Source organism: Plectropomus leopardus, chromosome 1 (genome assembly GCF_026936395.1).
Source record: "Plectropomus leopardus strain MGB_pleo_1.0 chromosome 1, ASM2693639v1, whole genome shotgun sequence".
Taxonomy (NCBI): domain Eukaryota; kingdom Metazoa; phylum Chordata; class Actinopteri; order Perciformes; family Serranidae; genus Plectropomus; species Plectropomus leopardus.
In genome coordinates, this window is record NC_142176.1 from 25,434,208 (window position 1) to 25,462,048 (window position 27,841).

General features: G+C 40.2%; 1 protein-coding gene and 1 long non-coding RNA gene across 9 annotated transcripts in view; one reads left to right on the plus strand and one right to left on the minus strand.

Moving 5' to 3' along the window:
• Positions 1 to 1,217: 1,217 nt before the first annotated feature.
• On the minus strand, positions 1,218 to 27,412 carry ppfibp2a (PPFIA binding protein 2a). Of its 7 annotated transcripts, XM_042502937.2 has the most exons (24): positions 27,274 to 27,409; positions 26,058 to 26,299; positions 21,406 to 21,492; positions 19,529 to 19,642; positions 17,622 to 17,753; positions 14,776 to 15,072; positions 14,345 to 14,437; positions 12,420 to 12,531; positions 12,185 to 12,217; positions 11,494 to 11,555; positions 10,749 to 10,827; positions 10,466 to 10,590; positions 9,968 to 10,035; positions 9,824 to 9,884; positions 8,953 to 9,088; positions 7,650 to 7,791; positions 6,745 to 6,873; positions 6,273 to 6,423; positions 5,945 to 6,056; positions 5,567 to 5,655; positions 2,810 to 2,932; positions 2,393 to 2,518; positions 2,113 to 2,301; positions 1,218 to 2,014 (listed from the first exon to the last, which is right to left on the minus strand). In XM_042502937.2, the coding sequence occupies exons 1-24, from the start codon at positions 27,335 to 27,337 to the stop codon at positions 1,793 to 1,795; spliced, it is 2,988 nt and encodes a 995-aa protein (XP_042358871.2). In that variant the 5' UTR covers positions 27,338 to 27,409; the 3' UTR covers positions 1,218 to 1,792. The 7 variants fall into 7 exon arrangements, with proteins under 7 accessions (XP_042358871.2, XP_042359096.2, XP_042358950.2 ...); XM_042503162.2 differs by lacking the exon at positions 14,776 to 15,072 and having other exon boundaries at positions 27,274 to 27,412; XM_042503016.2 differs by lacking the exon at positions 12,185 to 12,217.
• Positions 4,081 to 27,841, plus strand: part of LOC148190425 (uncharacterized) — an 87,918-nt gene continuing 64,157 nt past the window's right edge. For both annotated transcript variants that reach the window (XR_015776785.1, XR_015776784.1), the window contains exon 1: positions 4,081 to 4,236. This is a non-coding gene — a long non-coding RNA (uncharacterized LOC148190425). The remainder of the gene's footprint in view (positions 4,237 to 27,841) is intronic.

Consider the following 27,841-nt stretch of genomic DNA (forward strand, 5'->3'; position numbering starts at 1 on the left):
TGTTTTGTCTAATTGAGGCTGTGTGTTTCTGCAGGAGGGTTCAGAGGGGAGCTGACTGCGGCCCTGCCTGCCACACTAACAGACGCGCCTGCAGAATCTGAGTAGATTTATTTATTTAGACTTCATTTCATTACAGCACTTAGGCTGTGTAAAATGCAATACTCTGACCAAAACTGGTTCTGTCTCATTTAGCAAGCACAGTAACTGCAAAAAAAACTACAACACACTGGGAGTGGATAAAGTGAACGTTGGTTAAAAGCATGCGAATAGCAAACTAGAGGCAAATTTAGCTCCAGTCAAGGCAATCGTCTTAACGTCTTATTACGTGTTTGAGCCACAGTATTTTAATAAATGCCATATCAACACCACTCTACTCTGCTTGAAATGGCGATTTAGTGTTCTTCCTTCACTCCAGTCAAAAGAATTAGATATTAACCCTTTGAAACCTGGAGCAACATTGCTTCTCGTGTTCTGCTTTCAGAGGCCTTTCAAAGGCATAGTTGACATCAAAATGAAGGTGGTCCGGGAAAGGGAGGCAGAAGTAGCTGTAAGGAAGTAGGGAAGGGGCCACCGGCCCACATCTGTTCAAAGTACCAGATTGCTGTATCATGACTAGTTATTGTTTACCAATAAAATTGTCAAAATTAGTTTCCTCACACTTGAACAAAAATTGAAAAAATACAAAAATGCATAGACATAGTATTCACTCTCTACTATGTTTTATCAAGATTTTCATTTTTTCTGACATACTAGAGTTAAAATAGTGAAAGCTGTATATTGTATATTGTATTTTATGTTTCATATTATAAACTCAAACCACAAAACATCTTTTTGGGTTTAACAACATTCACAGCACAGCTGTCTATAACTGCCTCAGTTTAAATGAAAGCTCTTAATATTCACGAGAGTATGGTGTATTTTTGCATTTTTGTTTTTTGACCAACAGTGGGCAGTCTTTGATCAACTGCTCATGTCGAGATCTGAGCGCCATCCTGAGGAGATGTCTCATTCACTACATGAAATTTACTGCAACAATGCCAATCATTTTCAGAAATTAAAAATTCTCTAAACATAAACTTGAAAACATCATTTTCTCATATTAGTCTTGTATACTGTAACTGAGCTAAAATTTAAATATGATTCGAGTGAGCATGTAAACAGCAGATGGCAACAAAAGCATCTGCTTTGATTATCCAAAAAAATTACAATAAGACAGCTGACCTCATGTTTATTTTATTATTGCATATTCACAATGTTCTTATGAAACAAGGTTTGAGTTGCAGAATTTTAAGTTATACAAAATCAGATGGTGCAGAGGAGTAAGTCTACTGTCAAAAAAATGAAATGATTTAATTTGGGGATTTTATTTGTCAGTCAAAGAGAATGAATGAGAGACATCGTTGAAGTAGTCAATCCAAATATATAACAAGAACAGGTTGTCAGTATTCTAACTAAATCTCCAGATGTTTAGATACAAAATAGTCAGTAAAATGCATTGTTTTAAAGCAAAAGTATAAGCTTTGGAATCCATCTGTGTAAGGAATGCAGAGAGCAGCTTTCATAAAACACAATATCACCATTCATCACCATTTTAGATGAATTTTGCTAAAGCAACATCTGGTTACAAATACATTAACAACAATTAACATCACCTGTTTAACACAGCATCTTTGCAGCCCATCCAGCAAATCACAAATGGAGTCATCTTGGGTACATTTCTGCATCCAAATTTCCACTGTTTCACAAAGTCACTTAGTGAGTGAGAGGAAAGCGTGCTGTATTTTTTGAAAAATTATTGTTTTGGGCTATTCGCCTGAGCTTTTACGCCCGTGTGCTCCCGCCTCTCAGCCTGTCTGTCCAAGGTGGGGCTGAGGCCCCTGAGTGCAGCAGAAGGTAAGCGAGAAACCCCGTTCACTGTGAGCGCTCCACTGTCTATTGGGCAGATATAGTCTGCAGATTCATCAAGTCTCCTCTTTCTGAGGTGACTGAATTGGGTGAAGCCCAGCTTCTTTGGCTGAAAACACACAAAAAGTTAACCCCATAAATAAATCATTTAGATTTTTTCTGTTGCAACAACGACAGAACATTTTGATTCTTAGATCATGCTGTTACCTTTACTTTCGCCGTGGTAGTGAGAGGTACATGGCCTGTGGCGTTGCCATATTCTCGCTTCTCCTGCGTGGCCTGATGCCCCACCAGGGCAGAGAAGGCGGTGGCAAGGTGGCGGCGGAGCAAAGTCTTCTGTGGAGGAATATTTAACAGCAGGGCCAAAGTCTCAGAGCTGAAGCGTGGCTCTAGGATCTATGGAAGAGCGTAGTGACAGCAGGAATATATTTAGGTCTCCAGGCGTGTAATACCAGTGTGACTTGTAGACAAAAGGTCCAGTACTTACAATCAGCCCACCATGGACGCCACTGCCCCGTAGATTAGGTGCATACTCTGCAAGATCCACTGCCCTCAGCCACTCCATCACGCGATGGTTAGACCACTGCACCACCTCTGACGGAGAGGGCTGTTTCTGAAGAAGGTAAATATATATATAAATTAACTGGAATTATACCTCTTCTATCTGATTCTTAAATGTTTGGCCCTTCTTCTAAATATGTGGGCAGAGTGAAGCTTAAACAGAACCAGGACTTTGGAAACAAAATGCTCTGTTTGGATTTATTTCATGTTTGTCTGTCGCCATCTTGTGGACAACAGTTGTTATGACAGCTGCTCACCATCTAACATTAACAAAGACAACTACTTTATACAGTTTAGCCTGGCACAATCCACAAGTTGAGCTCTAGTTTTTCTCCTAGCTTACCTCTTCCCCCGGCCTACGTCGAAGACAGTTGGGGTTGAACTTGTTGGCATGGAGAACATGGATGGCACATTTAATACTGAGATGATGAAGCTGGCTGGTGACCTTCAGAGTCAAGAGGTCATTCTGAGTAAACAGCAAAAGAAAGTCAGTGAACTTTATGAAAATTATACAAATTCACGACATTGTTTTATTTTATGATTAATTCTGGAATTTAAAGGTCCAGTCTTTAGGGTTTAAGGGGGATATATTGATAGAAAGTGAATATAATAAGAGGATGATTTTCTTTAGTGTATAATGTTCTGAAAGTAAGAATTGTGTTTTTTATTTATTTTTATTGCTTTAAAGTATTAGCCGTTTATATCTATAAGTGAAAGTTAAGAGGTTTTGAAGTGGGGCTGTGTAAGACGCTCATGTAGGCTATAGTTATCGTAGGCCTATCACATACAGTAGACAGGGCACGCACCCCAAAGCTCAGCATAATACTGTGGGTTCATATCAACACTTTACAATTTTTGCCACTTTAACCCTTGCAACCCTTGTTTTCTTGTGCCACGTTCAGACTCCCTTTTTATAACCCATAAGACCCTTTGAAAACCCTTTGATGTCTTTTGGAAACATAGGGCAAAAAAGGCACTGACCAACTTGGCAAGGAATTTCCCATAAATTGCAGGAAATTTTACCTAAAAATTTATTTGAAAAAAAATGCTGAGTTATTAGAAAATACTACAGAAAGTTTGGGAAAATGTCCAGACAGCTATATTTATATATAATAATTACATATCTAACATTATATTACAAAAAAACTGTATATAAACCAATACATATATTTTTAAAATATATATTTTTTCAGCACTTTTTTCTTGTTTGCCTTTGCAATCTTTTTACCTTTTTACTTTTTTTGTGCCAATTTTGGGGCCATGTCTTGTTATGTAACATGTTGTATTCTATGTCTTTAAAAGAAATCAAAACAATTTGCTTAAGTTTCAAAGGGTTAATAAAACCTGCCTACAAATGATCGCTGCTTTACCTCGCGGTCACACAGCCCTTTCTTTTGGCGCTACATTTTTCAACCGCATAACGACCGTATCCCTACGCAGACGCCCACCTGAGCCGTGCACGGTATTAGGCCGCCGATCAGCTGTTTGAGTCAAACTTTCGGCGGGTTATCGATGAAAAAACAAATACAAGAGTGATAAAGAGGGCGACGACGAAATGGCTACTATCGCGGAGACGAGGGGACACTTACACACCGGAGTACGAGAGAAAAAGTTTTGAAAGGAGATTGAACAGGCCGAAAATGTGACATAAAAGGGAAATGCGTGGAGGCTGTGTGTGCGAGCAGAAGCTAACTGTGGACTGTAAACACACAACCTCAGGATCCGACTGAGTATCAACGTGCCAGCACCTCACACTTCACTGGTTATTTGGTGAGTCGCTTCATACGTTTGTATCTTGATGTTTGGGTACAGCGGTGCTCTCCTGTGTATCTGTGGTTTATTTGGATGTGGTTTTATTATCCTCATGAAAGAAATAGTAAATGCAAACGCAGAGTTATCTCAGTCTTGCAGGTAAAGTGTTGATATATGTGTCAAGTGTAACTTTATTTGAACAGCCCAGAAAAAAAACATTAGCATGCAAAATCTTCAGAAATGTGACGTTTAGTTAGCACTTTCAGACAGGCAGCAGGATAATAGCGTGCACGGCTCAGGGGTCCTCTGCAGGAAGACGGAAGTTGTGCGGTTGATGTTAACCCCTGAGCTGGGCTTTACGGTGCGCCGATATCCAGCTTCTACTATCACTTTTACAGCCCCCCGGGGTGACGAGCATTGTCATAAGGACATTTTTTTAAAACGTGAAACCGCTTTATTCAGTGTTTTTACCGGTTTAAATCACCTGATGCCTTTGTTTTGAAAAGGGGTCGGCCTGGCTGATTATTGGGGCCAAGATTTGTAATTATGCCCATTATCTGAATCGATATTTTATTTTAATGATTGCTGATAAAATTGATAAATTAAAAAGTGCAAAGAAAGCGTTAGGCATGAGAGGAACTTTTACTTTGTAGAACCTCAGAGAGATATTTTTATTTATTCATTTTTTGCTTGAATTTTCACTTGACTTTATACAAAATGTTGCTGGGAACTTGCTGTAGCCTATATGATGTTGAAGTTTTGATTAAATGTTTGCTAAAGGCATTTAAACAAAAGTTTTGTGTTGGAGCTTGTTATATTCCAAATTCTAAATATTGACAGAAAGATTTTCATTGTCATTGTAAATGCACATCTATTCCAAATATTGATTGTCGGTCTCATTAACTACTAATAATCCTTATTGGTATTGGCCCTGAAAATCCAATGTCGGTCAACCCCTCCAGTTTTGAATTGGAGGAGATCTGCGGATGATTCTGCTCGAGTAAAAACCTCCTGAAGGTCAGCACACATTAGGTGCTGGGTAGCAGCCTGTCTGCAATGAGCCCAACAGCATCAGTGAAACACTGATTTGTAACATGCAAGTGATTAATTCAGTGTTATTACTGGATTTAATCATCTTGTCTAGTTTGTTTTGGAGAGGAGCGGAGAAGAGAAGGAATTCTAACTGGGAGTTCAGGCTTGGCACACAAAATGAGTTTCAGTGTGCTGAAACCTACAATTCTCACTACTAGATGGCACTAAATCCTACACACTGCTCCTTTAAATGAATATATTTACAGCCCTGTGCTTTAATAGATGGCGTTACAGTACATGCGGGGTTAAGTCTTACCACTGTGAGGTATTGTATCATTCGACCATCCACTCGGGCTTCATGGAAATTGTCTTTATACTGAGGCAAACCGATGTCATCCAACCAACCTAAATGGGTGAAAATCAGACATTAACTCAATTCACTGTCTAAACTTTTGAGTGCTGAATCATCAGCTGTCTAAACATATTTACTAAAACTGCTCACTTAAAATAGCCTGCAGTTCCTGGTTTCGAATGCTGGCTATATTTGCATTTTTTATAATACATTTACATCTCACACTGTACATGTCTTTGTTTGGTTCGGTTCACCAGAGGTCTCATTGTCTGTTCGTAGATCATATTCAAATGAGAACACGCAGCTCGAGAAGTAAAATATTCCATGTAGAAAGAGTCTTACGAGTGACCCAGATGTAGTCCAGCTCTGACGATTTCTCTATAACTTTAGTGGTGAATGCCTTCAGAGCGAGCTGTAGCTTCTTCCTGTGCAGTGGATTCTTCATGCCCATCTCCTGGGGTCAGAAAGGATGTTGTTAGAAACAAACTAAATTTTGTGGTATAATCAGTGGTTTACCCACACACCATGCAGCTTGGTGTAGCCTAATAAAACTTCCAGTTTATCTGTGAATATTTTTTCTGCTACAATCTCATGGTTAGATCGGTAAAAGCACGACAATTGAGTTTTGAATTCAAGATATTTCTAGTTTATTTTAAAGTGGCATTCATACCTTTTCAAAGTCCTGGGGTGTGGCAGACAGCAGAGTCTGTCCATTTTCAACCCACTGCCTGGTGAGATTGACGTACTGGCCTAGTCCATAGTCCTCTAGCCAGCCACACACCTGCTCCTTGGTCCACTGGCTGAATGGAATATTCATATCACTGAAATTTAAAACAAAGAAGCACAAATCAGATTATTTTTTATAAATGTATTGCAAAAGTATTTAAAATCATCTCCTTATTTCATAAATCACACAATACATTTAAAACAGAATTTGTTACACTGAGGCCTTTCCAAAAGCCCTCAAGACACTTTCTTTTGGTATTGAAGGATATGGTGGAAGTGAGTGATGAGGCAGGAATACCACACAAGATTATAAAAAACAGCAAAGCATAACAGCGACCAAGCTGATACAAAACCCTTAAACGCCTAGAAAAGGAGTTCTGTACTGCCAGGTCAGGCAGAGGCACACTGAACTTTACCGTGCAGAGTTAAAAGATTCGGGGGTCCTGGTCAGTCTGGGTCCTGCTGTTGCACGCAGTCCTCCTCTTTTAAACTGACCGCCATCTGGATCCGCTGCCTGGAGCCCTCCAGACTGGGTTCTTCGAAGTCTGTATGTGCGAGGGTAAACAGTAAAATGATTATAGATGTGACAAAAGTGGTACATTTATATGTTGTTGTTGATAATTATAAACAATAAGATGCAAGATAAAGGTGAAATCAGAAATACTTATAAAACTTAAAGTCAGTTACAGTAATCCTTATTCAGCATCTGATATTTGTGTGTAATTGTGTAATTTCAGTTATTGTATAGTGTTTACTTGGCAAGTATAATAGTAGGGCAAGTGAAGACAGTTTAATATGTGCATAACCTATTTATTAATGAAAAAATCCTTCTATATTTTCCTCTCTTTATGTTACAAAGACCTATATATTTTAATTATAAGGCTGTCAAATAATAATATTATTATATTGTTAATCTCAATTAATCATTTTTTATTATTGATATGTTTTCAGTGCTTAGTTTGAATTTTTAAAACAGTGTGACGTGATTGGCACCACTGGACTCCGCAGGTCATATACTTTCATAACCAGCGTTACAACTCAGCCCAGTACAGCCTCTTAAAAACAGGAATGTCGGTAAAGCGATTTAAAAAAAAATAAAAACGGACCTTAATCATGCGATTAATCGTATTAACGCTGATGATGCTAATATTACGCGCAATTGAAAATATTCTATCTAAACCATGTTATTTAGACTTGCTGTACATAATCATACATAAACTTCATTAAGGTCTATTTAATGTTTAAGTTCCTTTTTTTTTGCCCTGTAGTGTAATTTGTGTTGGCGCATTGTTGATGTATCACTGTATTTCCCCAAACTCACTTTCCCCAGAGTCTCTTAAAGCTCCTGTTATTCTTCATGTATTCTGGTGAGCCCACAGCTCGTTGGCCCGCCTGTGTGTTTGCTCCCGAATGAACGGGGGAATTATCGCTTGAAGTGCTGTCATCAACTTTCTCCGGCTTTCCTGTAAGAGGTTACAAAAACCACAGTTAGTGTAATACTACCAAGTACTAATATGGTTCAAACTGTGTGAAAGGCTACTTAGATGCAACATGTCATAGATGCATTTGATTGGTGAAAAAAAGGCAGTTTACTTGTGATAATTAGAGCAGACATAAACTCCCTGTAATCTTGCCAAAAACAAAAAAACCCCATAAACAATGGGGACGATTAAACAATCTAAATTAAAGGTTTACTGTTGTTTAGGCATTGTTAAGGACGAAATCTTGCTGACTGAGTAAAAAGCAGTAAGTGCAGTTTTTTTTTCTTTTCTTGCATACCAAACAGAACACTAAGAGCTAAGTAGTGCATGTGTGGCCGCCTCTTTTTATAGTACTTCTCTCAGCAGAGGGAGCACAGGTTACAGTTGAGTTAAGCAAATAATTCATCGGTTAATGCCCCATGAAAAAATAAAGGGTTTGAGCTAAATATTACAAGGTGTGATGTGTATGATACGGGCTGCAGTCAGAACGCAGCAGGGTGGGGCTTAAGTTAAAACTGGTCAGTGAAGCTGAGGCAGGGTGGAGCTGGGATGAATGTGGTCAATCAGAGCAGGAGAGAGGGTGTGTTCGCTAAGGGAAGTCTATCCCATGATCCATCTGCTCTGTCAGTAGCCCCTGCAATTAGATGTGATCAAAGGTACAGTGGTCCTCTAGTCAAAGGAGAGTGGTTTGCTCCAAATATGAAAACTGCCGTTGCTCATGGGAATTGCTGGCCTCGTGACCATTTCACATAAGAAAGAAGTCTGAACCTGCGTCAGGGGTTATTACTGCAAACTATCCAAGGCTGTAGCCAAGAAATCAATATTGGGTGGAGGGACCAAATCTGCAAGGGTGTGGTTGCGGTACCATAATGTGAAAATATATTTCCTACTATATTTTTATCATACTACTCCTTTCCTGTGTGTCATAAGCAAGTACAGCTATACAGTATATTGTGCAATACGCATACAGCTTAACATAAATGATTGACTCATTACTCAGACTTCATGGGGGATACCCGACAAATATAGTTATGTAGATAGATATTCACGTGAGTTTTCTATGTCCCTGTGTACTGGGCACGGCAACACAGCTTGGACAAACCACACGTAAAACAGCAGTACAGCTCATATGTGTGCATTTACTTTGGCTGGAGTCTCCATCTTCGCTCCCATCTGGAGACCTCTGACTGTGGATTTCACTGCTGTCTCTGCTCTCATTCTGCTCTGAAAGAGAGGAATTCACCGGCAGCGTCTGACTTCTGGTGTCATCCAGACCACTCTGGGAAACCACACAGATACAAATAGAAGAGACAGTAACTATAAATAAATGTACCAATTTTCCTGCTATTTTAATGGGAGTTTAAACATAGAAGAGTTGGCTACTCTAAAAGTAAGATAACCCTCAGAAAGCAGTCAAAATCAAACAGAATTTTATCCATAAGGTTAAGCATTGTCCAAAAAAAAAATATTGTGTATAATGTAAAAAGCCATTTGAAATCACATTTTTCAATAACCAAATTGTAATTTAACTACTACAGAATTGTGTGGTACTTTGCAAATTGTCCTACAAAACATGACAACAACTCACACAACAAGTTAACAAATTACATATACTGAAAAAATACTTTTTTAAGGAAAATACATGTTTAGGAAACAACATTTTCATTAGGTGAATGCAAAAATAATTATTTTGATTATAAGTTTAAGTAATAATAATAATAAAAAAATAATAATAATAACCATTTCTGGTGGCGACTCGCGAAGGTAGCAACATTGAATAAACCTGTTGACTAATTCCGCCAATCCCAAAAATGTACAAAACCCTGTACTTAACAAATGCGCAAATTTTAAGTTCTCCCATGTACCAATGTATCTTGTAAATGTATCTTGTAAATACTGTAGGAAAATAGATAAATAAAAAAGCAAAAGAAGCATTCTGGGTTGATTATGATCTACATTAAAGAAGAAATGACAAATTATTGGCCTGTTAGGCTAAATGTTGATCACAAAATACCTTTTGTAAAGGTCCATTTGGCAGATCATTCAAGCTACTTGATAAAGTATGTGGTTCTGTTCTGAGAAGATAAAAGTACAATAATTTTAGAAATTATACTTAGAAATATTGGAGATGTCCACTAATGAAAAGCTGCATCACTACCTGGAATCACTGTCCTTCTGCGCTGATGAAGTAGATGTTTGCTGGGAGGAAGAACTGCTTATGGAAACCTGTGATGAGTAAAGAAAATAAAATTAAAATTATGTCCATACAAACAAAACACTTAAACAAGATGCTGTTTGCACTAGCGTTGTTAAAAATATCTATTTATGGTTACCTATCAATTATGCATGTTTGAAACCGTTTCAGTACTCATTTTCATTGATACAAATCCAGCTGCACTTTCAAACTCTCGCTTATTGTTGATATTTACTACAGTCATTCTGCTATTCTCTGCTACTAACCAACAAAAAAAAGACATTGTTTTCATGGTATAGTCTTATTATATTTATCTTTTGACATTTTTTAAAACAATTTTATGCCTTCAATGTCAATTTTTCATCTTTTGGTTTCGAAAATGGTACTGAAATTCAGTATTTTTCAGGGTATTATTTCAAAGTTAGAAACTCTAGCAGTGTGACAAGATAAGTTTGCACTCACTTCAGACTTTACATCCTCAGATTTTGTACTGGCAGAGTCAGCATTCTTCATCAGTACATGCTCCTCTTCCTCACTGCTGCTCGATGGAGTCCTGCCATTTGACAATGAACGAACAGCAGATGGAGCTACAGTAACAAAGAGAAACAAATACCTTTTCCGTAACTCAAGCAGTGTACAAAACTGTTCGAAAGGGAAGTGTGGAAGCTTTTACTCTTCTTAAAATTGTTGCTAATGTAATGCAGATGACACAAGGGAAGGACAAATGAGCGAATAAGCTGTTTACCTTGCCTTGTGGTGTGAGTGACTTCTCTGAATTGCTTGCACTGATTCAGGAGCAGAGTGAGCTCCTCAATGCGTCGGTCCTGAAGAAAACAGAGGAAACCCATTTAAGATGTTTATCTAAGGTTAGGAAACACACATATGGACCATCGGCTTCACTCAACTACTGACCGAAATGCCACACAAACGTCCCACTTTCACCATATGGCCTTTACATCAAAGTAGTGAATAGGGAGGGTTTGACACAGGCCTGGCTGGAAATCTTAGTTGTGGTAACCAGCTGCGTGCAGTGTGTGTTTTTTGAAGTGGTGCCCATGCCTGGTTTTGTCATGGTTCTCTTAATGCAGCGCGCTCCAAAATTAGGCTTGGCAGGTCGAGGCCTACTTAAGTGTGGCTTTGCCTGAAATGGCCCGCCTTGGGGTGTGTGGACGTGTGTGTCTTCAGTAGTACGCCACATGTAGGCCCGTGTCTGTGAGTCTTTAAAGTCCAAGATTCTCTGGGAGGGAGAAGACAAAAGCCCCTCTGTGCTATAAATGGTCGGAGGGCGGCGCCTCGGAGAAATGACAACATCTAAAAACAGTTACCTTCTAACCTTTTAAACAGCATGATGATAGCAATTATTTATGCAGGCTGGTGAGACACTTTACATTGTAGTAAACTGATGACAACACACACACACGTTGCTCTGTGCTGCATAATCACATCCAGCTGTGTTGACCAGAAGGCCAAGGTTTCCACTGGTAACTTACCTTTTCATCATTGGCAGCCACCAGTGACTTCATTCCACTCCTCAGCCTCTGCAGCTCCTGGTCTATAAAGAGAAACCCCACACTGATCATTAATCTGTATCGGCAGCTGCCCATGCCTCATAAATTAGCGTCTTGTATGGACACGTAGTGACGCATGGTTATTTTGAAAGAAAGAAAAGGCAAAATACATGCTAGCATGTTGTAGATTTATTCCTCACCAGAGTGCCATCCAAACCATGTATATTTAGATTCCCCCAAGCCCTTTTTTAATCTACCATTCATAGCTTTAGCCATGTCAGCGTTTACATATTTGGGCCCACAGTCCGTGGACACTTCCTTTGTAACCACTGCAGGCACACAGGCAGCATTGCTGGTGAGTGACAGTGATTATACCGGGCGAGTGCCCCAGAGATGTGTTTATCTATGACAGACAAAATTAAGAACAAACAAGACTTTATGCTCTCAGGAATCCATGACAGCATAAATGGAATGACAGAGCCAAAGGGAGGATAGATAGTGCATCGAGTAATTTTTGGAAACCAGTTGGTGATTGTCAGCGCTGCCCCTCAGAGCACAAGGAAACAAAAGATAATAAAATAAAGAGGCATGTCTGGAGTAAGGAAATAAATGAAAGATCAAAGTTAGACATGGCCCGGGGGTTTAAAATGATTTTCATTAGGTTCAGGCTTACATTTGGTGTTTAGCCTCTTCCTGTACATCTCCTCTGAGAGAGACAGAGAGACAGAGACCCATGATGAGACAGTTTATAAAGGGCCGAGAGACTTTTCCCACAGCTGTTACTGTGAGTTAATGTATGCAAAAAAGCAGCCGTTACCATGTCACCTCTTAGGCTGGGTAACTTTGTCACAATGACAGGCTGCTGTTGGCAGGTCGGTGGAGGGCTCAAGGCTGGGTGCTTTGCTTACCTCTCTCCGAGCTCTCGGGGGATAGAGAGGGTCTGGCCAGCAGCTGAGTGTGCAAGCTCTCGATCTCAGCGTTCTTACTGAGCAGGAGCTGCTGAAGGCTGCTGATCTCTGCCTGGAGGTGCCACACAGTGAGAGGAAACTTAGCAGAATGCATGCATGCAATTCTGTGCACTGTATGTGCCAACACATGTCATGATAAAACATCTTTCCTATTGACAAAAACAAGACATTTACATGCAGTGAGTGCACGTGCCCCCACTTGAAACACAAATATCTCACCACTATACATAAAACACCCACAACAAAGCACAGCAATCCTTTTTGAGTATAAAGGGGCCAAATATTGGGCCACTTCTGTTTGGAGTTCATAGGTTGTTTTGAAGTAGGTTGCAGATAAAGAAAAAACAGATGGCAGTAAGTTAAGGTTCAGGCTGTTCTCTGTGCCAGTGTGTTCTGTTTGTGTGTTGTGTAGAAAAAAAGGAAGGTGAAAAAATAACCTTTTTGCCTCATTTACTCCCCATCTCACTTTATCAAAACACTGATCCCTACTGGTTTCTTTAAAAAGCTAGAGTTAGATACATAAACACACACATAAAGATATTTTTATATAGTCCAGTATCTGCCATGTCAACATCTGTAGCCAATTATTCCAGTGTGCATGCACGTTTTCCGAGCTTGATTCCAAAAACATATTTGCCTAGCGATTTGCTACCAGAAGCTAAAGCTCAAGAAGTAAAGTGAAATGTAATACATGTTCATTTTACAATTCTAGGTAAACATCCAGGTACTGTAAAGATTCAAATGGGACAGGGCTTAACAATGAGGATTGCCTAATTGCCCAGGGCAAGTAAAATCCCATGGCGGGCTAGTAAATCTAGTAACTCACTTGCCCAATTGGGCAGGCGGTTAAAAAGAATTGAGCACTTTGTTTTTCTGTAGCTGATAATGGGAGTAGCCAAAGAGTGAGCCGTCTCACTTTCTTCTGTTAGGGGTTGAACATGCGCCATACAAATCAGGCACTCCTGCGAAAATGGCGACAGATTTAGTTTGAATTTCAGTTATCCTGGAAACAGGAGTATAGCTGGGTGGCATTGGAGGATGTGGGCGAAACCTTTGCTATGTATTGCGCAGTTTTCCATAAGTTTGAGTGCAAGGTGAATAACTTCATTGGCATATGAAGTTTCTGTTATTTTATAGCTGCTTATAACTAAAACAATATGTATAGGGGCAAGTAACAATTGATTCTGGCTAAGTAGATTTCCGACCCACTTGACTTACCTAACAAGTGAAAAAACAACATTGGCGTTGAACCTTGCAGATGGTAATACAGTTTTTACATACACAAGCAACAAACCAGGTGTACCTTATTTGAGAACTACTGAAAGTATTGAAGTATGTGGATAATTCCAACCTTTAAAAAATGTCAGGCAACATTTATATGATGAAGAAGTAAATTCAAACAACTGTTTGAGTGGGCAGCTCAGTAAAATATATCTAATACAAAGACACAGGCAGATATTGTACCGGAAGGGGAAGACCACAAGAAAGACTGAGCAAGAGATGATGAAACAATGGGAAAGATAATGATTTTATCAAAAGGGCAAGAGCAAGTAAAATTTCTCAAGAAAGTCTGTGAAGTTAGTGCCATGGGATCATGCCAACATATACAAGTAGGGCAATAAAAAGGGGACTAAGCCATCATTAAATCTATGTCTACAGGACTTTAAAATAGAAGGTGAAATCGTTCTCAGACTTCTTAAGAAAACATAGGTGAATGTGCAAGACAGAATGACTCACTTAACTGGAAGGAACATCTGGTTTGGACAGCATTTAGGAAAGTTGAGCGGACAGTTAGCAGTGGAATTTGGGCACTGATGGTGTACTGCAAAGTCTAGACGCCATGAAAAATCAGAACTTTCTTTTACCTTTGTTACTTTGAGTTTCTTCTCGTACTGTATCTTCTGATCCTCCAAGTGCTCCACTTTGTCCTTGAGAATCCTGAGCTCTTTCAGTAAGACCTAAAACAGAACGTATGGGAAGAGTTAGCTGAAATATTTAGGTGATGTCAGTAAATCTGCACGTTGTTCTTTCATAAAGCGCAATGTTAAATATTACACAACTTGCACTCTATTAGTTGTGACACACACTTGTGCATAACTGATAAATGCAATTTTTCAGATCGAGTTGCACAATAACATTAATTGCTGCTTTAGTGAGCACAGGAACATTTGGTGCTGCACAGGATTTTTAGTGAGTGCTTGTGTCATTTGCATCTGAAGCTGAGGATTACACACACTTAGTGAGACAACCCATGCTGCACATAACATTACAAGTCATGCAGGCAGGCTGTGCCTACACTTTCTTCTCCGAAGTGGTTCTGGTGCTCTGCATCTGAGCTACCCTCTTCCAGACCGCATGTGTTCCCATCAGGCCCATTTGGAACCTCCTCTAGTTTGTGTGTCACCCCTGAGGATCTGTCACAGGACGGCCCGGGATTTGAGCCCTCGCCCTCAGTGGACTCAGTGGGGCAGGCCACTGGAGAGCTGCCATCAGCTGGGATTTCTAAGGCCTTTTTCTCCTGGATCTTGGTATTGATCTCCTTCTGAAACCTGCACATCTGCTCCTGCAGCTCACTAATGAAATTCACTACAGTCTGACAGATGCAGTGGGGGAAAAGAATTGAGAGAAATACTCAGAAAGAGAAGAGGAAATACTGTAAAGTAGGTGTTTATGTAGTTGTTTGTGTGTGAATACATCGTTTTAGGAGTGATCTTTCACATCAGTTTTTCCTCATGTCTACATAATGTGATATTTTAAATCCAGAGAAAGTGTAGATTTGGTCTTGAGCCTGAATACATAGTCACCCAGAGAAACAAACACATTCTCATCCCAACTCGTCAAATATTCCCTCTTTGACAGTGGACCTAGACGTCAAAATATGACACACCCAGGTACCCTTCTGTCAGTTTTAAACGTTGAGGGACAGCATATCAATTAACGCCTGTTCCATTGAGTCTTTTCAAAATAAACTTCAATTCAGGTTTACTTCCTTAGGTTTAGGCAACAAAAGCACGTGGTTAGGTTTACAAAAAACATCATGGTTTGGCTTAAAATAAGTACAGTTGTTATTAACATCATGTAATGTCAGGTGACACGTGTCACCACTGTAGCATGCTATAGACACTAGCACATTAACTCCACTGACTTTGGTATCACATGGGAAATAAACAGCGGGCTCCCAGGTGAAAGTCCAGAGTTTGTTTGACCGATTCACCTCCCCACCTCCCCCACCCCTCCGCAGACTTGTTGCCGGTTAAACTGCTGCCAGTCAGTGCGTTGCATATTGCTGTTAAGGGTGCCTCTGTGTGTCAGTGTCTTAACACTGATATCCACTGACAAAGCAACAGTTTTTGAGGAGTTGGGTTGTTGTCTGCTGCATCAACAATTGCCATCACCCAGTACATATCATTGCGAAAGTTGCCTCTTCGCATCGGTGTCTTACACAGACATCACTGAAAATATGCAGCATTTAATGAGTTGGGAGTGAGGACGGGCTGGAGAAAGACAGATCCTCGACTGGTGCCCATAAACAGACATGTAATCTCATCTGGTCTAAACATATTATTTTTTGTTTGTTCATGAGCCTGAATCATTGCCTTGACCATAAATCTATTAACACTTTACTGTTCCATACTCAAGAGTTCAGGCATATTCAGTTTAGGTTCTCTGCATTGATAAATCACAAAAGGGGTGAGCAGGTTTGCTACCCTTTAGAGGTGATCTGTGCCCATGTTCCTTCAAAAAGAGTGTAAACAGCAGCCAAGCTATGCCCGGACTGTGGACAGAGGAAGTCTCACTTGGGGTCCAGTACAGCGGATATGACAGATGATATGGAGTGCCTGCGTGGCTAAATTTAACTGTGAGCTTACTGGCTCCACAGCAAGGAGGCTTCCACTTTGTGTGTGTGTGTGTGTGCATGCATGCGTGAACATGTAAATGTGTGGACATGTTTGTGTAGTAGAGGCAGCACGTGGGAGGCCAGTAAATAGCATTTTTTTCCCTTTTCTCCTTAAGTCTAAGCAGCTGTTGTAGGGAAAGTTGTACACACGACGAAAGCAGGATTAAGAAGTGTTGAAACATTGCTGTCTACGAAGTCACACATACAGTATGCCATTTCTTTTTATGAAGAAATACCAAAACCAAATCCATATAAACACTTGAGCATAATTAAGTATATCTTTTTCATGAATACAGTTCAGATGTTTTTGGGAGCATGCTTCCAGTTAGGAAGAGGGTTCTCTTTTTCAGAATGGCCAAGTCAACCTTTACCCACCACCGAGAACAAAATTCTCTGAGCTGAAGCCTACACACACTCATATTTGGCCCGCAATCCATCATGCCAGCTTTGCTATGCAGAAACTCTTTTAACCTGCGTACACAAAGGCTCTTTGACCAGCAGTGTTTTGACAGTAACTACATATATTATAGTATCCTGCCTGCTGCTTTCCCTGCTTCCCCTTTCTCAAATTTATATGGTCAATGAATGCCCAGGAAGTCTGCTGGTAACCTAACACATCGCTCTTAAGCAAATACATGATTCACTTTGAACTGACAAAAAATTTAAACCCTTTCGGAGACCTTTTTTTCCTGTGGACTTTGCCCAGGAACAACTAGCCATGGTTTGGGCAAATGTTCCCCTCCATCCGTCCAGAAAGTGTTTATGATCTTCCATAAAATCAGCAGCTGACTTCAAGGTTAGATCCATCAGAACACAAGACAGATTTTTGTGTGTACCCTCGTCATTCCTGGCAGAGTTAGGCTCAAATTTCCGAGGACTAAAGTGAAACAGAAGTTGCTGAGGATTTTGGCTAAACTAATTCCTCCTTGTAAACAGTCCTCAGTGAACAAACTGGAAGAACGTTTGGTTATGAGGCATTCACATTAAGCAAATTTGCTAATTACAGAAGTATCATCAGAGTGAAATGATTCCCTCAAACTAAGTACATCGTGCCACTAATTAAAGAAAAGCAAGTAAATCAAGTCCAACTGGCACTGCTCAACAGGGCAATCTTGTTTTGATGAATATATATTAGCTTTAAACACATTCTTACAAACAAAACAAACATACCTACAGGCTGTATTATAAATTAAAAATACAATACCATAAGAAAAAGGCAGAATTGGCTCAGAGAAAACCCCTACCTCCGCTTTGTGCTGCCTTTCAGCCCCATGGCCCTGTTTTCCCTCCATGTCTGCCAGCTTTAATTTCAGGTAGGAAACCTCCCCCATAAGATTCAGCTTCTGGCTTTCCAGTGACGTCCTATGCAGGAGCTCCTGTCATCAACAACACACAGCAAGCGCATGAGGCAACACAACAGACACACAGGTACATACAAACATACATGAATACATAATCCTTTAAATGACACGCGGCACTCAATACTTACTGAACAAAGACGGCATTAAGTATGAGGCACAGCAAGCTTCCACTGCTGTAATGACGGTCCCCTCAGACAAACCCACTGGTTTCAGACGCTGTTTGAGTGGCTAAATATACACAACCCATGACCACTATTTATAATGCCTATTTCACAGCTCTCTCAAAGTACACACACAGCAGAGGGGGAGAGAGAGTGAGAGAGAACGATACCAGAAGCATGCAAAACATTCATAGAAACAACATTAAAATAACTTTGACAGGTGCATTTTCCTGTCACTTTGAACTGCTGCCAATCAAACCTGGTGCTGTGGGAGACTATGGGTCAGCTGTAGTTCTGTGACTATCTCTTCTGAATGGCTGTCAGCCTTGAGAGTTAAGCCACTACTATGCGGGCAGATGTATTACTAATTTAGTTGATGTCAAGCAGGTGCTAAATCACTTAAAGTCCAGAATTGAGCATCGGAGGCAGGCAAACAGTACATATGGATACATCCATTTAAAACTCCGGCTTTGGAAAAATATCTGGGCTTCTTCTCGAGTATACACATGGAAAATATTAGAGCTTTGTCACCAGGAAGAGATTTACGGCTCACGTCCAAAGCCTCATAATGACCATGTCTCCAAGAAACCAGCCCTGGCTGCCCTTTGATACACTGCACACAAACAGCACTGAGCGTAGAAGTAGACACCGAGAGCTTTAAGTTTTACAACTCATCAGATAGTTAAAAGACACATTCCTGGCGCTCAGTACATTTGTCAGAATAGGTTGAAGCAGTCTAGTTTAGTGGAAATTTCGCAAGAGCAGCAAGTGTAAAGTACATTGATTTCTGTGTACCTGGTTCATCTTATTCCACGGTCTGACTGCAGCAAAAGAAGAGTAAGTGTGTTTCCCTCATGGATGCAATGGTTTCAAATGTCTTGTAGTTTTAGACGATTTCAGTTTCATGCATCCATTCCATTCAGTGTCCTCTGTGGTGTTTAGCCGTCTCTTGTAGAGCAAACAACTGAAAGTTGCACACACACACACACACACACACACACACACACACACACACACACACACACACACTTCGAACTCTCAAAGAAGCACCACCCCTGTTCTTTTTCCCTCCCATCTCTCCACCTTTTTCAGCTGTTCCTCACTTACTCATTTGTCCCTCTCTCCTTTCCTCTGTCTCTCTCTTTCTCTCTCCTTCTGTCTCTCTATGTGTGTGTGTGTGTGTGTGTGTGTGTGTTTGCACACGTGTGCATGTAGGGTCCTTGTTGTTTCACATTGGGGGTGTGGCCAATGCTGTAATCACCTGCCCAGACAGACCAGTCTGGCCCTGCATAAACACTTTGAGACACTGCCGTGGAATGAGTCGGAGTGTCCCAAATATTTTGGTTGTCAAGGTAATCTGCAGCCAGAAACAGTGGAATCTGAGCTAGGAATTCACTCTCAGGAATGTGAAGTTTATGAGAAAATATCTGCAGAAGAATCCTCTTTAAAAGAAAGATAGATAGTCTTGGACCCTGTCACATGTTATTTAATGGAAAAACAACATTGAAATAAAAACTCTGGATGTAAGGGAAGTCAGAGTTTCCTGATTTTGGTCCAGTATACATCAAGCATTTTGGTTTTTGGTATTGACAAAGTCCATTGTAAGTTGTTTTGGCACAAGGTCAGTACCTGCTGTAGCATCTCCTCTGTGGAGTTGAGTTTGTGCTGATGCTCCACTAAAGAACTCTGTAGATCGCTGATCTTGGCTCCTTGAGCTTCCACCTGGTCTGTCAGCACACTCACCTGTGTGTAGTTTTGTATGAGGACAGAAAGTTAGTTAGATGAGTCTTTTTTAAACCAACACTTAACAATCAAACTGTTTTGCCATCATTTAGTTTCACCCTTTCTAACATTATTCCAGTCCGGGCTCAGCAATATTCTGTAGGCCTTAGATACTCTCTCACAGTACACATTAATATCAGCAATTTATATTTAATTGCTGTGTTCAATGAAATGTCTACATCTGCGCCAGATCAAACAGGGCAGTCGTTTCCTTTGAAAAGAAATGAATGATCCTTTGTGCCTCAGTAGAGTGCTTGCAACACTTCAGTGGCTCTGGCAATGTCAGCAGAACGCAGGTTAAATGTAAATCCGCAGAGAAACTATTAAGGCCACATAATAGCTAATCACATGCTTAAAAGGCTGGATGGACCAGCCAAGTGGAACGGATTTTCTAAAGGAATGTTTTATGTGGAGCCTGAAGAAACAAACAGGGCACCTGCTCTCACACACACCTACACGCTACAGCACACGGTGGTGCTAGCCTCAACCTGTCTGAGAGAAGCACTTGTTCAGCACTCCTCGTAACTACACACACCTACACACATGCATATGCAGACAAAGACATCACACAAAACAAGACATTCTGGTGTTGTAACAGCATGAAACCCAGATTTATAACTGTTGCTACACCCATGCAAAGGAAATACAGCTATTACGCAACGTTTACAGCACAATACCGTGATCTACCTTTGCCCTCGTCTCTTTCCTCTGGCGCTGTTATGCGATATGGGCACTGTTTAAAAGTAATTCCTACAGTGTGGTGTCATATGTTCTCTTTTGTTTAAGCTCACTAATATCCAGTGGAATTAATTCACCTTTGAAATGGATGTCCAGGCAAGCTTTAGGTTCAGGCCTGTTTGTTGCTGGAGGCATTACGTCTTTGAGTTGTCCATACCATTCTCGTGAATATGATATCTCAAGAACGCCGTGAGAGAATTCCTTCAAATTTGGCACAAACATTCACTTGGACTCAACAATGAACTCATCATATTTTGGTGGTCATTGGTCAAGGTCTTTCTGGCCTTGTGTCTGTCTCATTCATGTGAATGCAATATCTCAAAAAAAGGCATGAGGGAATTTCCTTAAGTTTGGTTTTGAGAAAATTCCTTCAAATTTGGTACAAACATCCACTTGGACTCAACAATTAACCTGTTACATTTCAGTAGTCATAAGTAAAAGGGTAGCGTCACTGTGAACTGGTTTGTGACAGTCTTGTTTTGAATGTGATATCTCATGAGGGCCTGACGGGAATTTCCTCAAATCTGGTACAAATGTTCATTTAACTCAGTAATGAGCTGATTAGAATTTGGTGGTCAAATGTCCAGGCCACTGTGAGCTTGTGTCTGTCTCGTTCTTATAAATTTGATATCTCAAGATGGACTTAAGGGAATTTATATTTAGTGACACTAATCTTGGGCATCCACCTTGAAACTGTGGTGATGGTATAGATCCTCTCTGCTGCTGGGTTGAAGATGTGTGTGAATCATCCACGTTCTGTAATATCTCACTTCTTTGCAGCAGCACCTATATTTGAAGTATTGTCTATTGTCATGGCGACATATGAGTCTGGACAGACATGGCTGTGAACTGTAACTATAACCTGGCTGGTTCTCGGAGGTATACAACTGTGAGGCAGTACTTCTAGTTTAAGTTTGTCTAAATCTTACACACAGAGAGACCAACAGAGATCTATTGTTTTGTATGTTAGGAGTGACTAATCTCACCTGCAGAATCAGTGACTCTTTGTCTCCCTCCAGACGTGATAAGCGCTCCTGGTAGGACTCACTATTGCCAGGGGAATGGAGGTTTACCTTCAAAATAAAAGTCAGCTATTAAATTCAGTAAATAGACTGTTAATATAGGACAGTTGCCCAGTGGGTGGGATTTGTTTTTCTTCAGTGAGGTCGCAGCATTGGACACATTCAGGCAAAGCTCTAGTCACAAACTTTGTTGTGTCAGTGGGTCATGAGTGGAAATGTCTGTAAGTGGTTTGCAGGTCCTAATCCAGCATTAAAAATGTGAACATTTTATACTGGCTGATTAGTGGAAAAAACATTTGAGTGAAGGCTGATCGGGGCTGCTTGTGTAGTCAGGGATATTTCAGAGCCATCAGTGTGCAAGGGAAGCAAAGTGCAACCAAATGGGCTCAAATTTCTCCAAAATCCAGGCTTTCAGCCACAATCATGGAAACATTATGTAGACCAGCGTTCATTATCCCGAGCCAACGAGTGGTTTGCAATAATTTTGAAATACCTTTAAACCTTTAATATGCTCTTTGCATCAGACTTTAAAATACACTAAATACATGTGTTACAGCTACATAACAGTACAGTATGCATACATTAAGTAAAGTTACATATATTCTTTGACTTAACTGTTTGTGATCGATAACATTTTTGTCCCGCACAGTCCCTCCTCTCGTCCCCTCAGTATTTTTCATGGTTCAGTTTTTGTGGCCAATAGTCTCTGGCTTACTTTAAATTGTGAACAGCTCTCATATGTTCTTGCTTTGTGCTTCATTGTTTTTAAAATGTTTTCAAGCCAACTTTAAAAAAATAAATACAAAGCTAGATCCAACTCCTCCTTTTTACAAACAGTGATCCAAACTTTCTTTTATTTCCAAAATCTTGGGAAACGCACAAGTGCTCACAACACTATATATATCTGAATAATCTCCAGTGGGGATTATGTCCAAAAAGCAGCACTGATCTTTGAGTTAAACTAAATCACTATATGCATACACTGTATTGCGATTCAATCCAAAATAATAGCCAACACATCCTCTGAGAAACGTCACAGTTGTAATTGTTGTTTACTTAAAAGTGTGAAATATTTCAAAAATTTAGTATTGTCACATTTGATCAGCGCTGCCTAGTTTGACAGTTTGACCACATTTCAAAGCTAAATATGACCAAATTATTTAATTAAAAAATGTTACCAGCTACAGCTTTAACCAAAGACATAATACATATCCAAAAAATGTCATGAAGATTAGTCATATCTCTGGTTTCTGGAAAAAATTAAAAACTACTTTTCCTATGTAAGTTAATAGCTGACACGTCCTTGATACATTATGCATCCATGGCTCAAAATTGTACATAATAATGATTGACAAGTACATGCATGAAAATGCTTCCTCTATGGATTTAACATTCAGTAAGAATTATAAGCTAATGGAGGCAGTGAGGACTAATGCCTTCTTAATGGCAGCAAGATGGTATGTGCTGTCCAAAGATTCCCTATAGGTTACAGTGGCAGGAAATGATCTCAGCGGACAAGCATATCCATTTATCTTCCACCTCAAACACTTTAACCCTATGACCAGTTTGCAGGATGTGTTCAGCATGTCATCCATGATGATCCATTCAAAGACATTTTAGCTATTGTGTCAAAATGTTTTATTTCAGCTTGAATGAACGATTCGTCAGTGGTCTGGAGAGTTAACTCGCACCTCTGCAAGAGCCTTACTGCTCTGTTGAGTAAAATCAAAAATGTTGTTTAAGACAGAGAAAACAAACCATGCAGAATGTGTGTAATCAAATAAAAGGTGATATTCCCTGATGGTCCCTGAAATCCTTAAAAGTTTGTAGGAAAAAAAATCAAGGCCTCAAAGGTTTTTGAAAAGTGATGTAAATTAGGGCTGGGGTGACGCGTCGACGTAATCGACAGCGTGCATCATGAGAATGTGAGTTGGCAGAGCATGTTGTTTCGGCGCTCGTGTATTAAGTTAGAGCGTGCACACTGCTCGCCTGAGCGGCGGTTGTCAGGTGCATCTCAGCTGCGTGTCAGCTGCAGCACATCTAGAGAAGCGGTGGCTTGCCGGTTTTCACGCGTTATGCTCGCGTTTGTTGACTCGATACCACTTAATACTGCAGTTTAAAGTCTCTCTCTGTCACAGAGATGAGGAAAAACAAAGATGTTTGTTTTACCTCAACTACCTTGCTTCCCTTTCAAAACAAAAGCTATCTGACTGTGTCTCTGTGGACAGAATGCCATCATGCTGATACAATGCATTTTATTTTTTGAAACATTTATAGCATGGGGTTGTCAGCTGTACAGGAGCTTGTATAACTTCATAAATGAGGAATATGTGTTTATAAATATGAAAATACAGCACTCACATCAGTAGGCAGCTCTGTGCCTGAAGGCCCAGTTAAGGCTGGACTATTTTAATGCAGAAAGAATGGACTAGTTATAATTATTTCTGTTAGAGAAAAGTTCTAGTGTTATTCAAATTGCACTAATTTTACTGTTTTTAATGTTAAGTTGGACTCCAAGATTTGAGGTTTGTTACTGTTACAAAGAGTAACTGTTCTGTTAAGTGACTTGAATTTGACATTGTTTTATTTATTTTGCTGTTGGATTGCTAAATGTAGATTGCACTTCATTCCGTTAACTTAAATGGAACAAGCTCTTGCATTAATTTTATTTTGGAGAGACTTCATATCAGACTGTAAAACACAGATTACCAGTTAGGACTGGGCTATTTTTGTTGGAGAATAATGCCCTGCAGTGCAGACAAGTTTTAAAATGTTATTTTTGGTAAATTTGTTGTCATATTAATTGGGTAATAAAAAAATAATAGTTAGACCAATAAAAAAAACATTGATAGATTAATAGATAAAAATAATCATTAGGTGTAGGTCTAATGTAAATAGACATGGCTCAATGAAAGTGCTTGAATTTATATGTATTCTGCAGATGTAGAAATGGCAGTGCATTTCATATCGTCTGCCATCACTGTAATGCAGCACAATGGAGAAGTGTTCACACAGTTTGTGTGAGTTTTTGTCAATCCTGATAATTATCTGTGTTGTAACGGTAATTAACCTTAATCTGTGTCTCCAACAATGCCGTGTTGGCTCCTTGAATTTGAGTACAGTGGGCCTGGAAAATCATTGAACGGTCCTTAAAATCTGACGTTTAAAATGGTGTGGGAACCCTTCAAAAGTGAGCTGCTTCTTTTTCCTTTAGAGAGCATGTGTTGCATATTCTGCAGCACACCTCTTCGACTCACAATCTAAAAACGTCTTTCTCCCAAATCATCTACCATGGCAGCTATAATTATGTTGTAAAAGCAACAACACTGCAAGACCAAAACAAACAACCAAGATCCTTTGTGCAAGTTCTGGTGCAGTGCAAAGGTCTGAAGAGCAAACATGCAAGTAGAGAATGTCTTACCTTCTTCAGCCAGGCAAAATGTCTGTAGAAGTCAATATCATACTCCATTCTGCAGGCCCATTGTATTGTAGGTCTGGCTCTTAGATACTAACAGAATTGAGCCGATGCTATTATGCATCAAGGAGGATGAACAGATACCAAAGTCCACAGACAAAGCAGTGGCTCTTAACTGTGCTGTACCCTCAATCTCCCTGATCCCAACTCCTTTTACAGACCCTCCATACTGCAGTTGTAGAGAGAGCAGAGAGGACCTTGGTCCGTGTGGTTTGGATTCTGAGCAGCCTGAGACTTTTAGAGCTGAGGCGAATAACTCAAGCTATGCCAGTTGGCTGTACTCCCTTTCTTTCTTCTCCTCCCTTTTTTTCTACCTCTTTCTTTCTAACTCCCCCTTTTTGTTTTCTCCTGTTCTCAAGCACACTCAAACCACTTTAGTATTTCTGCTGCATTTCTGCTGCACCTTATGATCTCTCATCTTTGTCTGTCCTCTCTGTCTTCCTCCCCGTACCTCTCTCTGTCTGTCTCTAACCCGTCTTGCTCCGTCTGAAGTACCTCTCGGTCGAGCTAATTTTGTGGGGCTTCCTAAAGGGGCACAGGGGAGAGGAAACATTCTGCAGCACATGCTTGTCAGATGTTGTGCAGAGCAAGAAGTCAGTAAAGACGAGGCAGGAGGAGGAGGAGGAGAAGGAGACTTAGGGGGAGCATGAGCGTTAAGTTGATAATATTATAGTGAACTTGAGTAGAGGACAAATATTAGTGGTAACCTGGACTAGACATACAAACAACTGTTGCAGAAAAGAGAGGACAGGAGTAATCCAGGGGTATAAGAATGAAGGAAATGAGGGAGTGAAAGGGGGAGCAACTGCTTGTACTTGAAACAGGAGCTCTGGATCTCATTACTGGTGCAGTTTGCAATGAATCCTTCTTTCAGCTCTCTACGTCTTTGCAGTCAGGAAAAAAGCTCTCCAGATGTTGATGACCACGATCAAAGACCTAATAAAACCTGTGGACTCGTGGAGTAGTGTACTATAGTAGTATGTCTTTGCACTGTGCTCTTATCCTTTCTCATACAGTTGGTTTTCTATATCAGTTTTGGATTCATATTTGATGTAGGATTTGCATGTTACATAATGCTGTTCTAGTTTATCATTCATCCCTGTTTGAGTGTTCAGAGGCCATCAGATGATGCAGCACTCACCTCATCTCTCTTCAGCCATTTTAGTATAATGTGTGCTGTTTCAGTGGAGACTTGTTTCCTGAGAGAGTCCTGTTCTTCCTCACTCCGCTGCCCCTCCAACACCACCCTGAGGGCCTCAGTCAGCTGGAGAGCCTTGAGGGAGGGGACCGTGGCTGGGGCGAGGGATGAGGTGCACTCTGAGGTTTGGCAGTCCTGGCCATCTAAACGCATCAGAGCACTGAATAGCCCTTCACCCATTTTGCCTAGAGGAAAGAACAACAGAAAAATAGCAGAGAAAATTTGATTACAGCATCCTTGTTTCTTGGGCATGAGTGTTCAACAGATTTGAGAGGTGACCGGTAGGCTGCAGTACATTAAGAATAGTTCCTGAATTGGCCTCTTGGGGATGCTAGTGTGCTCCAGTGTGGCTCACTGGATGTAAACAGCATCAAATGGCTGTGCACTGTGGGATCTGAAATCCACAAATTATAAGTTCAGCTTGAAGGTTACTATAATCATCATGTCTAAGCTGCAGAAAGTACTTTATAGTCTTTGAAGTTGAATCAAAGGTACAGTGATGCAGTCGGGACACAATGGGGACATTATTTTTTAATGTTTAATGTTCAGTGATATAGTGTGTGACGTGTAGTTATTAGTCATCATCTGTGTACTAATGGTTGCACTGTTAACATAATAGAACATTGTCTTCTGACCCTGTACAAACACACTAACAGACTGCTGAGGTTGTGACAAACCGCACTGACTGAAATGTATCACCTCTGCTAGAAAATAGCAGAAGACACTGGAAAGGAACTTGTGCAATTAGTGCAAAGGGAGTTTTAAAAGCTCAAGGAGAAGCACTAAAAATACAAAAGCATCAAACTGAGTGAGTGCCTGATCGCAGAATATAAAAAAAGAAAGATTACAGAGAAGAACTCATCTGTCGGGGAAAATTATTATGTATTTTCTACACCATCATAGAATCAAAAACTTGCTTTCTTCTATTTCAGTCAAACCTCTCCAACAGAAAAAAACAGATCTCTCGCTCTCAGCAAATGCTTTACTTATATTCTTTTCTTTTGTAGCTCTTGTTTGAAACTTATCTGTCACAATTTTAAAAGTTTTCTTTCCTGTGTACTGTATATGTGAAAATCACGTGGGCAGCACTGGCAATATGGAGGCCTGAAATTACAAACTGAGCAGTCCCAAGGTCTGATAATGAAACAAAAACTCTTACCAGCGATAATGTCATCCATTTGCTCCAAGGCAGCCTCCAACATGTGGCTGGCATTTGACGCCATGGCAACAAACTGTCTTACAAAGCAGCACTACTAGATCCTTTTTAACTGGTACGAAGAAGAGAGTGTGAACTGGTGGAATGAAAGGGAGTAAGACAGAGAAAGACAGAGCGTCGCAGACTACTCCCCTTTTTTGTTGCGCTTAGATCTTTTTACAGCAAAGCTACACACAACAACACAACACACTACAACAGCTGTCCTGACATCTGAGTGGCTTCCAAGTAAATAACCTCCTGAATGTGGCTTTTGGGTTTTAACTCCCCTCTCATTTTGTGGCCAGAGCCATACCCATTGTCAGCGCTGTCATCCACATCAGGCCAAAGCTCATATTTAGAATGGTTTGTTTCTTTGTTTCTTAAAGTGTTCATAGTTTGTTTGTATACACTTTCACTAAACATCAGCTACAAGCGTGAAAGTATTTGACCGGTTGGTGAAAAAAAAAAAAAAAAGTGGAAGAAACAACTATATATTTAGCTAAAAACCAACAGTTTTGGTGGAGCCTCAGAG

Bases quoted from the DNA above. Each gene is read 5' to 3' on its own strand.
- ppfibp2a (XM_042502937.2), bottom strand. From the start codon at position 27,337: ATGGCGTCAAATGCCAGCCACATGTTGGAGGCTGCCTTGGAGCAAATG. The intron at 12,218-12,419 runs GTAAGCAAAGCA...TGTCTCTCTCAG, and splicing joins CCCCGAGAGCTCGGAGAGAG to AGGAGATGTACAGGAAGAGG. The intron at 6,057-6,272 runs GTATGAATGCCA...TTCTGACCCCAG, and splicing joins CACCCCAGGACTTTGAAAAG to GAGATGGGCATGAAGAATCC.